At 40.6% G+C, this 12524-nt stretch overlaps 2 protein-coding genes across 2 annotated transcripts in view; both read left to right on the plus strand.

The window, feature by feature from the left end:
- Positions 1-81: 81 nt before the first annotated feature.
- Positions 82-7544, plus strand: LOC148392150 (terminal nucleotidyltransferase 4A-like). Its single transcript, XM_088388124.1, has 13 exons — positions 82-215; positions 290-1067; positions 1659-1782; positions 2094-2140; positions 2490-2610; positions 2713-2820; positions 2900-3028; positions 3595-3805; positions 3948-4074; positions 4489-4592; positions 4712-4905; positions 5063-5182; positions 5400-7544. Exons 2-13 carry the CDS (start codon positions 313-315, stop codon positions 5787-5789), a joined length of 2430 nt encoding a protein of 809 aa, XP_088244250.1. The 5' UTR covers positions 82-215; positions 290-312; the 3' UTR covers positions 5790-7544.
- Positions 7545-9810: 2266 nt separating this feature from the next.
- Positions 9811-12524, plus strand: part of adcy2a (adenylate cyclase 2a) — a 31020-nt gene continuing 28306 nt past the window's right edge. The window contains exons 1-2 of the mRNA XM_088388123.1: positions 9811-10189; positions 10289-10492. The gene's annotated coding sequence lies outside the window, so the exon portion shown is untranslated. The remainder of the gene's footprint in view (positions 10190-10288; positions 10493-12524) is intronic.

Genomic DNA, 12524 nt, shown 5'->3' on the forward strand with positions numbered 1-12524 from the left:
TTTGGTGCTCCGTCCGCTAATTTGACGCATGTGGCGGTGCTGAGAGGTGTGTTCAAAGATTTAAATCCCCACACATGCGCAGATGCAGGAGAGTGCTGCTGGGTGCGCCATTTTTGCTGGTTGACATGGGGAGCGGAGTTGGACAAGCCGTTTTTTAATAACCACGCCAGACTCCGGACATGAAGCTATTCAAGGATAACAAGTAAACCAGATCGGTAGGCAACCGTTTGTTTGCTTGAGTGCAACGTGTTACATTTTGCCCACTTGCTTGCCATTTTCCCGTTGAGAGGTTGTCGGTCAAACTCGAGTCCGATGGATCCCAGGACCGCTTGGATCCAGCCGGAGCAGAAGGGACCTGCCAATTCACTATGGATGCACATTTGGGAAACGTCTCAGGGATTTGCCACAAATTCCGGCACCGACGACCGCATTCAGTACCAAGGCGACAATGTAATGTTTAACGCCATCTCAACGGACTCCAGCGGTGAATATTGCAAAAGTGTGGCTGCTCCGACACCGTCGCCGCCGCCGATCGGTGTCGTGATCGGGAAACTGTCGAAGCGAGAAAGCGGTGAAGAGAGGGGGAGCGCCCGGAGGAAGGGCTCCTTGTCCCCGTCTTCCTCGTCTCTGGACTCGGAGGCCGAGAGCTCTTCTCCCTCCGGCTCCTCTCTCCAAATAGACAATTTAAATGTCGCCGAAGAGGCGAGCAGGTTTTTACAGTACGGCGAACACGAGCAGGACGAGAACGACGCGAGGCGGCAGCAACACCCACCTCCTCCGCCGCCTCCTCCCCCTCCGCCGCCTCCTCCTCCTCCGTCGCTCCACGCTGCTACTCAACATTGTCGCAGCAGGCAACAATCTGGCGGCCACACCCCCGCCAGAATGAAGAATCCACACGGGAACAAGCAGCGCCTTTACTATCAGACGTCGGGCCGCAGGAGGTATCTGAACCGAGCCAACTCGTTTCACGGCGTCAACCCGCTGCTGACCCACGGCAGCGGTGGACAACGCGCAGACTCCTCCTGCAGCCTCTGGAAGACGAGGCGCTACAGTCCCGGGGTCAATGGGTAGGTCTGAGTCGGTACAGTGCAAGGGTCGCACAAGGCCCCTCAAAGTCTGGATGTGGTCAATTTTGATTTTGGTGTCGCACGTATCCTGTGTTTAAATAAAATTTAAAATCAAATCATCCCTGATGGACCACTACTAATAAACTGGTTTTATATGGATGTTTTCTGGATGTGCAAAGATGCAACGACCATGACTATATTTCATTACTAAAATATTTGTCCATGTAAATCCCTGGTGAATGAAGATACTTGAGTTTCAGGTAGGAAAATAGTTTGCTCTACTTTCGGCTTTGTGTAAAAGTGTAATTTGTGATACTGATTGCCTTCCCGTGACCACAGCTCTAAAGATCGCATTTTACACAGAATGCTCTTGTTTTGGGTTTGAATGTCAAGGTCTGCTCAGGACAGAGGTGAATCTAGTCTCGAGCAATACAGGACCAGTGCAAATTCCTAAACCCTTTGCCTTTTCACGAGGGCTGTCACTCATGACATTTTTAGAATAAATATTTCAGGCAAATTTTTTAACATTCAAATAATGTTTTGTTACTTACTTGGACTGAATAATAAGCCTGTTTCTTTGCTACCATACAGTCTCCATGAAGAGATAGTTGACTTCTTCAACTTCATGTCACCGCGTCCAGAGGAGGAGGCCATGAGAAGAGATGTTGTGAACAGGATCGAGAGCGTCATAAAGGAACTTTGGCCCACAGCACAGGTTTGTGTTGGAAGGAGTTACTCGGGCACACCATTACAAATTTACGTCGGCATCGGAAACTGCCGTTTTCCCACGAGTCCCAAATTAAGTCTTTGCAAAACACTTAAATGATACTTCACTTCCATATTCTGACAATTACAAATGTATCTTCTATTTAATTAATTTTAATTTGACTGGAGAGTATGTCCGTGGTATAAAATTTGACTGATTGGCTGATTTGAATTATTTTCTCCCCCTTTTTATCCCTTTTCTATCACTGTATATTGTCTGGCTGTCAACTCAAATTAGGATTATTTCAATGTTTTCTCTAGGTGGAGATATTTGGCAGCTTCAGCACAGGTCTCTATCTACCAACCAGGTAGCGTTCACTTTTGAACATTCATGCCTTTTCTGTCTAAAAACAAATTTTGTGTTATTGATAACTGAAAGAGGAAAAGCAAAACATCAACCTGCTGTTTGGCAAGACACTGTTTATGATTTTTTTGTTTTTGGGGGAGTTTAAGCATAGCAACTGTTTGCCATCCAACCTGTTACTAATTAAAGAATACACAATGGTATATAAAATGTTAAAATATAGTCTGGGCACAATTTGTTCATTAGAAATTTTAACTAATTCAGGCTGAACAAAAACTATGCAGTCCAAAGTGGGATTTTTTCCCCCAATAAATTGTTACATGAGCTCTCATGCATCTTCCTTGGGTTGTCAGTGACATTGACCTGGTGGTGTTTGGAAAGTGGGACCACCCCCCACTGCAGGAACTAGAGCAAGCACTGAAGAGACACAATGTCTCAGGGCCATATCCCATTAAAGTTCTCGACAAAGCTTCTGTAAGTCACCGATCTCAGTGACATTTTGTTTGTTGCGACCGCTAGTTAATTGCTGTCTGTGCTTGTACACTAATTCCAACTGTCTCATTGTCCCCCCCCCAGGTGCCCATCATCAAGCTCACAGACCACAAAACCGAGGTTAAAGTTGATATCAGCTTTAATGTAGAGACTGCTGTCAAAGCAGCACACTTCATTAAGAGCTACTTAAAGGTAAGATTTCATACCCCTGAACAGTGTCCACGGCCATTTGTCATTTTTTGTTTCCTAATGCATAGCGTCGGTCTTGCAGAAATACACTGTTCTGCCACCCTTGATCTTCGTACTGAAGCAGTTCCTACTCCAGAGGGATCTCAATGAAGTTTTTACAGGAGGCATCAGCTCTTACAGTCTCATACTGATGGCTATCAGTTTCTTGCAGGTACACTTTTAGACCTTATGTGAGCATTTCAATTCTGAAGTGATAAAAAAAAATGCAGGAGGATCTTTGGAACATCAATGTCAAGTTTTGTTCTCATTCTACTTCCAACAATTTTCTCTGACTTCCTCTCGCATTCCAAATTGTCCATAGCGAGCGGATCAAAAAGAAGACAAGTGAAATCCAGTGAAGAGTCAGCTTGATGCTGACTCCCACTTGATCTAAAAGACAAATACTCTTATACTTTTCAGCTTGTTGTTGTTGAAAATAATCAGTGTCTTTTCAGTTCAATCTCTAAATTCAGAAAAAGCATGGAGTTCTAACAAAGTTCAATTCAAAGAGTTCAATTTTTTATTTGCAAAGTGCCCAAAATAAATTGGGTAGGCACCAGTTATATGTGACCTTGATTGAGGACAAATGGCATCTATACCTCTACATTAGTCCACTTACTCCTAACGAATGATGTGGTAAAATGGTGGTTCCTTTAAGCAACTCTTACGATTTACCTGCCTTTGGATGTATTTTGATATGGAGCTGTGCCATTTAGTTTTCTCTCATTTGCTGATCAGCTGCACCCTCGCATTGACACGCGGCGTGCCAACATCAACCTGGGCATTCTGCTGATTGAATTTTTCGAGCTGTACGGGCGCGACTTCAATTATATGAAGATGGGCATCCGGGTCAACGGGGGGGCCTACTTATCCAAAGAGGAGATGCTCAAAGCTATGGGGAATGGCAACAGGACTTCTATGCTCTGCATAGAGGATCCAGTACAGCCAGGTTAGAAGTGTTTTTTTGCTTGTCCATTTCACTGTATATTGTGTCTCAATTGACACATTTATTTCGTACATGTTGTTCTTATATTTTACAAGACTACTTTTGTTTTGTTGGAAGTTGATGTGGGTATATTTACCTTTGATAGGCAATGATGTGGGCCGAAGCTCATATGGAATCTTGCAAGTCAAGCAAGTGTTTGACTTTGCTTACATGGTCCTGAGTCATGGTGTGTCTCCCCTTGCTCGGGCATACCCCAACAAAGAGTATGAAAGGTAGGTATCCCTTTGTGTGTGTCTGTGTTTCCAGGCATGGGCAGATATTAGATTCTGACAGTGATAACTGTAAGCAAAAATATCACATTATTAAAATTACAGCTGTAACTATTTTTAGGGACATTGCACAAAAATTGAAATAGCAAAAGGCATCCATATAAGTATGCAGGATTGGAGTTAGCTCGGTTCCTTTCCCTCCCCCTTCCTAGAACTTCTCACTCCTCTCTGATCTCTTCAAGTGCCTTCAAAAGCAAAAAAGGTCATTACCGGTGACTGACTTAGTGTTTTTTGGAACTTTGACTTTTCAAAACCGTGTTAATCAGCCCACGCCTATGTTTGTCTGCCAACACAGAGTATAAGGCCAAAGAGTCTGTTTTCATAAAGATTAATATCACCGCTGTTTTTGTTTTGCAGTACTTTAGGTCGGATTATCAAAGTTTGCCCGGAGGTTCTGGCCTACAGGGACTGGACTATTAAAACATGGGGAGCTAAGCAATATGCCAACCAGCAGAACCATGGTGTGCTATTAATTTCAATAAAGAATTACCGTCTTCTATGGAAGAAATAAACTTTTGAGTCAAGGACGTATTCTCAATACAAAAGTTTATTCTCATAATATACTCTTGTTGGCATTCAGATGTAGAGACTTGTGAGCAGGACCTTGCCAGATTGATGCTGGTTTCTGTGGAGGATCAGCGAGACACGGCCTCCCCCCTCAGTGCTGATTCCTCCTCGTCCTCTCCAGTCTTCCTCAACAGCCCTCAGCACCATTCTTCGTCCTCCTCCCCCAGCTCAAGTTCTTCCTCCTCCTCCTCCTCTGGGAGTGACATTGTAAGGCCAAATAATATTTTGTCTTAAAACAGTGACTATAGAAATTAAACCATTCAGGCACGGAGAAATGTCACGATCGTGTGGTCAGCATTTGATGCCTAATGAACTTTTTTTTGCATCCAACTCTTGAAAGTAAAGATTTCTTTGTTTCATTCAGGAGTCTGATCCCCCTCAAAGCACTAATGGAGTCCTTCCCCAGTCCCTCAACTTGGCTCAAGTCCATTTTATAATGCAAATGGCTGCACATCCAGCAGGCTTTATCCACACCCCACCACAGGTTGGTTTCATCAGTTGGCGATCGTATTATGATATATCTAAAACAGACTAAACATGGATTCCGTATGTACTTTTTTAATCAAGTGAGGGGAATTGAGTGTTGCGCATGACTGCTACCCTCCTCCCACGACACACTGTCATTACATAACATTTCAGGTCCAGGTCCAATTGTCCCTGAAAACCTAACCCAGTGCTCTCGATCCCTCTCTGATTGCCAGTTCTACCATGAGAATCTACCATCAGTCGGCATGGTGCAGCGACAAATGGCACAAACTGCAGTCTCCCAGCACTCCAACTCTACAAGCCCTCTACCCAGCCCCCTCCACCAACTCCACCACTCCCAGTTGGGAGGGCAGCACCAGCATGCCTTCACCATTCGCCCAGACTCCCAGGGCTCATTTGAGCCACACAAATTTGGCTTCAAGCACAACCAAAGCAGTAGCCTCCGTGGTCAAAGCCACTCCCAAGGTAGTTTCAGTCCCCAGCGGCGCTTTGTTCCTCAGGGCCACAATACGGAACCAGGTTTGAGGAGCCAGCAGCAGTATAACTGCAACACCTGGCGACGCAGGAAAAGGGAAAATCTCCTAGCGCTGAATCAGAGCAGATGAAGCATTCAAGAGCACTGATATGATCTACTACTTTTAAAGACCTTGCTCGGGTCATCACAAACTGTTGCATACCTAAGCTAGTTTTTGTGCAACTTTCACTGGACGTCAATACAGATTGTCTCCAATTGTTTCAAGTGACCAGTACTCTATTTCTGCTTCTGTTCTGCCAGCACGAAGCAATTCCTTACCTGTGGCAGGTGAAGGACTGTGGTCTTAACTGTACTTGTAGAGCCTCAAAGGTTTTCCCTTTCAAAACACTCCCTCCACATTGGAAGCACACCAGCACCAGAGTTGAGTTGACAGCCCAGACATGGTCCTCACCACTGTCACTTCCATTAAGCCTTTCAGAAAGCCAAGTCCATGTGCCATAGTAGTGAACGGGTTCATCTAGCCTTACCCTTGGTCCCTGTCAGTTTTAAATATTGAGCCTTTTAGATGAGTTCTCCCCCTTAACTAATTTCTTACTCTGAATGCATCATTCCTATTGCAACGCTCTTACAGCTTGAACGCCAGTTCTTTCGAGTGAAGCGACGCACTACCTTTCTAGCTATGCAGCACAACGCTGACTCGATGTTTTTTGGTGTGATGGCACAAAAACGGATCTTCTCAAGTGCTTAAACTGTGATGACTTGTTTGAATGTACTGAGTAGTGTTTGTGTGTTGAAAGTTTGCTCGTGTTTGTCACGGAGGGATTTTTTGTTGTTCACATTGTCACTTTAATTTTGTTGCATTCATGTGCAATAGTAGGTTGCTTTTATTTAATTTATTTCACACTTTTAGTTTTTCTTTTTAGCGTTTTTTTTTTTTTCCCCCACACCCACAATTTATTTTATTCCTCCCCCCCTCCCTCTTTCGTCAAATCTCATTGACCTGTGCAATATCTGGAATTTTAAGGGCCTTGATTGAATGTGTTCTGCTTTCCAACTCAAGGGGGAGCTGGTGTAGTGGCATGAGAATTGGGCCAAAACATCTCATGGCATTTACTGTTTAATCTACATCACATTACGATCAATTAGAATCAACACATTTGTCTGTCCCCTGCCCCCAACCAGTAGTTATCATTTTAATGATCACTTCTGTTAGTTTTATTTGGGTGTCTTTCCGTGAAGGGGGGGTACTGTGGAAAGATGATTTTTTTTTTTTTACTTTACCCTTTGTTTTCTTTCGTCGTTTCAAAACTATTTGGTGCTACTTCTAACCAGCAAAGTGCTTTTGTTCTGCCTTTATCTGCTTTAATTCTTTAAAAGCAAAAGGCCCACTGCCTTCTTGGAAGACCAAATTCCCAAATACATAGCTGAAACTTCCGTTTAATGTTTCCCGCTAGATTTAGTACACATCCATTGACACAGAATTGAGAATCATTACAAATTGTAAAAGGCCCATTAACTTTCATCTGCATGTTTTAAGTCCAAACCTAAACCTGTAAGAAATCTTCATGATGGCGAGGGAATGAGGTGTGGTTTGTTCAGTGTTGCAGGTGTTTGGTGGCGCCTTTGACAAAACCATGTTTTGCCAAGTTGTTTTGGCATCTCGAGTACCAAACTGATGCGATTAGCATAGTACTGGAAACATTTTTGGGGCAGCTTTTGTTAAGATATCCCAAGATAATCTGTGAGTGATTCCATCTTTATACACCAAACCAATCCCACCTTGTATCTGTGTAATTAAGGATGTGTAAATGACTGACTTATAGCTGTATCCTTTTTTCCCAAGTCTTAAGTTTTTCTATTTTTTTAATAAACTTTTTAAATGCCATTTTTTTGATATTGTGTATTATGTTAATGCTCAACAAACTGATCATATTCATCATTTTTTCCCTCCTTTTTTTCAAAGATACAACTAGAAAGAGAAAGGATATAAAGACTTTTCTCACTGTATTTTGGAAAAAAAAATGTAACAAAAAGTGCAAACTAAGACAATGGGATTTTTCATCACTGCATTTTGGAAAGAAATCTAACAAAGTGCAGACGAAGACAATGGGAACTTTAATTATTTTTATTAGATCTCCATCGGGATCACCGGTGCCACTCTTATTGAGGAAAAGTTGTCAGAGACTTTGTCCATGTACTCGGAACTTCTACTTAAAATGTTAAAATGAATTGTATATTGGACGTTAGTTTCAAATTTAAAATAGTGCTCAATATACAAACTGAACTTGATCTAGATAAACTTGCAGGGAAATTCTAGATTCCCAAACTGAATATGAATACCCACCAAAGTTCCAATAATTCTGAATTATTGGAGTCTGTCAAAATATAAAGTACTTTTAAAAACAACTGCAAATATGAGAGCAGTTTAATTTATGTGCCTTGTAATTCCTGTAGCACACAGAAGAGAGCACTGTTAGACTTTTTTTTATTTTGCCTTGTGGCCAATTACTTTTAAATGGTAACCAATGAACAAAAAAATGTAATCTCTGCTGATCAATTTTCAAAACAACAAATGGAATGTATGCATGTTGTATTTGACCCTATTCAGATAAGTGACGGTTGGATGGATGATAAAAGATGACATACACACTGGACATATTTAACTCTACAGGCCCACATTAGCTAACATACTGTACTTTGGTGTTTTGGGAAATTCTAATTGAATTTACAAAAGCTTCTCTACACTCAAATTAGGAAACCTTTACCATGAGACAGTCTTGGGGAATAACAATACATGTACCAGTGTTACCTAATTAGCATACAATGAAATATAAGTAAGCTGTTTCATCTATAGAAAAAAAATATGTAAACAGATTACAGGTACATTTATTAACATTTTTGAAAATTTTGCAGGACATTTATAATGTGGGCAGAGAGATGTTGGTTGTTGACTTGAGCTCTGATCGCCCGCTTTCAAGTTAGTGGTTTCCTTTTATAACTTTTTCTGGAGTTGAGTGGATAAATTGAAATTGAAGATCAATGGACCACCATTGCCCGTTGTAGGGGAAGTCGTGGTTGATCATTAAGGCAAATGACACTGGCCAGCTTGGGCACTCTATACATTTCCGACTGTGACAAAGAAGTTAATGTGACCTCTCGCTCTCTCCCCGTCTCTGTATGTTTGGCTTCATTTTTTGTTTCTCATGATGTGGAATGTTTTTTTTTTTACACCTGTGTTCTCAACGAGCTCAAACCCAATTCTGTTTGTCAAAAAGAAATGTCGACTGGATTTCCTTGGGTTGTGCTGTCGATCTTGTTCTCCTAGTGAGAGTTTGTGATCAAAGGCCCAGCTATGTTTGTTGCGCTTTCAAGACATTTCTATCAGGAAGCTATTTATGACTTGAAGCCACCATGGGATGTTGTGTGCACAAAAGTGTACAAACCACTCATACACAAGTCAGACATGTATTGGTTTTCTTTTCCATACATATATCACATGCTATATATATTTTTTTTTATGATCTATTTTTACTCTTTTACTGCCGATGACACACAGCTATGTCAATAGTATACAAAGTGGAAGTGCCGGCAGTGATTGAGTTAATGCCATGAGAGCCATTGACTTGGTGAGCAGCTGGTAGCTCAAGATCTACTTAATGGGGCAGCCCTGCTCCACAGAGTCCCCATTATATGACTACAGTAGTCTACCTAACCATTTACAATTAGATTTTTCTGTTGATTCTTTATAGTCTTTATATTTTACCTTGGATAATAACGATCTTTGCGCAGGTCCTGTAATAACGTCACTAATGAACCATAGATACAGTATGATCCTAAGCATTGTAAAACGTTTGTCTTTACCATTTTACTTCGAACATTTAAATCTGAGTGGTGTAAACCTAGTTTTGTATTACTGCTTCCATATTTGCGTTTTTCCCTCTGGTGGCTTTATAGATGGAAGCACTTAAGCAAATCCATCTGCCACTCAAAGATAATTAATTTAATAAGTGTGTTTACAAACATTGCATGATGAGACACAGCTTTGAGGCATGGCCTTCAACAAGCAACAAAATAAATATGCTTGTTGTTGGATCTTGTATCTATTCCACTATTTCACAGCATGTACTGTATGATGTTCTCTCTTTAAAAAAACACAAATTGGTTGAACAGGACAGCAGCATTGATGGACACTTTATTTTTTAATTACTTACATAACCCTGGCAGCTGAATCATTTCTTTATTCTTGTTCGAATGTAACAAAGCTTCTCATGGCCTCATAATGTTGTCATTTGCCCTTGGATTGTGTGGTTGCGTGGTTCTGACAACAATATCCAGACGAATCTTTGAGCAGCACTCATAGATATACCTTATAAGAGAACATTTAAAATCTGGTTGACATGGCCGTACAAGGCCATGCTGCTGTGGCCATCCCAAGAAGAACTGACTGATGTTTCGCTCCAAGACCTCAACCGTGGATATAGGAATCTCATATATCAGCAGTGGTCTCAGCAAGATTCCGTGCTGATAAATGCAAGTCTAGTCCTAGAAGTGCTGACATGTCCACTGCTGACAACCAGGTCTTAAAGTCCTCCTAGGTTGACCTAATAGCTGCTGTTCCATCTTCTCCAGGGTCTTCACAGGCTTCTCAGAGACTGATGGGATAAGAACAACATGGATGCAATGCCTGTCCCCTACCTTCCTCGAGGCAATAGATTTGGATTTGGCTACTTTCTCACTCATGCAATGAGCTCCTCCAGACCTTAAAGGAGAAAGCGACATTCCGTCACTGATGTTGCTGTAACCATCAGATCGTCCATGAAGGCTCTAATCAGGGTAAGGTGCATACAAATAATTGCTTACATTAAGTAAACTCACATCCGGGCTAAAGCACAATGCAATTGCATAAGGCCTTAATCTCTTTGTGCCATCCATCACTCTTATCAGTACGCTTTGGGAGGACACTATTCACATAAGTGCCGTTAAACAAAAGGAACATCCAGTCTGCTCGACACGAATTAATAGCACTCATTGAACGTTTGGTCGCCACTAAAATGGCATATGTTTTATAGGTTATAAACAAATCCAGGAATGAGCCTAGTATGACACAACCATCCATTACAGAATTTCTAAAAGTAATTATTTTACTGATGCCTACAAATATGGTGTGGTTTAAAACTTGCTCCAAAGAATATTTATTAATCATGATGACTGCATGCTTGGGTAGGTGTACTACTTTGCTATTTTAGCAACAGAAATACGGTACGTCTCCTTTTGCCAGAAAGTGGTTTGATGCCACTGCTGCTGTAACAATACACAAAATACGTGCAAGATGTCCTCATTACATCACACCCAATACATTGTGACATCAGCCATTGACGTCCGAATGAATCGTTCATAAAAATTCCTTATGCATCAAAAGAGCCCTTTGATGCCGCTTTGCATCATTTTATCTTCTCATCCGCTTTCTGGTCGTGAACAAAGCCCAGTTGGAGAATTAAGCAATTAAAAGTAAGTCTCTGCTGTCATGAAAACTTTGCTGTAATGTTCGATGGGGATCTAAATCTTTGCCCAGGAAGATTAATCATCCAACATCAATTTACCTGTCACTCTTCCATCCAGTATCTCAACCCTGCGGGCTATGTTTATCCCAGTTGTCAAAGTGAAATACAGCCCCCAAGACGCCTTTATTTTACACCATCATGCCTTTTAATCTCATTCGAGAAGTCAATGAGGTTGGGATTGTTGTAATAAAAAATAGTGAATAGTGACAATAAACTAAGGCTCATAGCCATTCTCAAGGTTGACCTTGAATAAACAAAGATTTATATAAATTTTAAATTAAGAGATTATGTAAAAGCACTGTTGATCCTGAGCTTTATAAAAGAAAGCATTATGTGCCATATTTTTGGGATTCTGGATCAAGAAAACTGCATTACTGCACTTTACTCATATTTCCCGTTCATGTGGGTGGTTTGAACAAATAAGTGATATAATCATGTTTCCAAGGAATCTAGTATACTTGACCTTTGATGAATATCACAGCAGTGTTCTTAAGATCCCCTATATATAGCTAAAGAGAAAAACAGTAAACTTTTCCTCTGTCTGTATGTGTGTGCATGTGTATGTGTATATGTATATATATATATATATATATATATATATATATATATATATATATATATATATATATATATATATATATATATATATATATACACACACATAAATATACACATAAATATACGTATATACTAGATACACAGAAGAAATGGTCTTTACGTACGTATATATATATAAAAAAAAAATATATATATATATATATATATATATATATATATATATATATATATATATATATATATATATATATATATATATATATATACACAGAAAAGGTGGTTGTCTAAATGAAATGATAAGATCCTAAGTTAAGGTAAGATCCTTTCACTCTGAAAACCTTTAACCTTTCCATTCCTTTGGTAAAGGTCAGTCAGTGCATAAAAGAATTGAGCAGCATTTATACACTGGTGTAACTGCATATTTTTTTAAGCCCTTATACTGTATATTTGATTTGCAAAAATACATCTGCTTGAAGAATTCGACCGGAATATACCCCGCCGGGTAGTTGCAGGGCCACCAGCTATCACAAGCTAACAGGCGTCTAAGGGTCCTCTCTGGTGGCAGACAGGCCTCACTTTTTTGCTTGAGGAGTAATAACAACACTAAGCTTTTCGATAAATTGTGGCATACAGGGGAAATGGGGGTGTTGGCATAGCTTACATGTCGTAGTGCTAAAAATGGGCCGAGTAATAATAACGACCTCACAATTGCGCTGTATACCAATTGATGCAAACAGAGGTGCCAC

This window comes from Syngnathus floridae, chromosome 10 (genome assembly GCF_059516105.1).
Source record: "Syngnathus floridae isolate MCC-2025c chromosome 10, RoL_Sflo_1.0, whole genome shotgun sequence".
NCBI lineage: Eukaryota > Metazoa > Chordata > Actinopteri > Syngnathiformes > Syngnathidae > Syngnathus > Syngnathus floridae.

What these genes read in the sequence shown, in the direction of transcription:
- LOC148392150 (XM_088388124.1), top strand. Translation starts at nt 313, where the DNA reads ATGGATCCCAGGACCGCTTGGATCCAGCCGGAGCAGAAGGGACCTGCC. An exon ending in TCATTAAGAGCTACTTAAAG is followed by an intron (nt 2,821 to 2,899) that starts GTAAGATTTCAT and finishes TCGGTCTTGCAG; the next exon opens with AAATACACTGTTCTGCCACC. An exon ending in CCTCCTCTGGGAGTGACATT is followed by an intron (nt 4,906 to 5,062) that starts GTAAGGCCAAAT and finishes TGTTTCATTCAG; the next exon opens with GAGTCTGATCCCCCTCAAAG.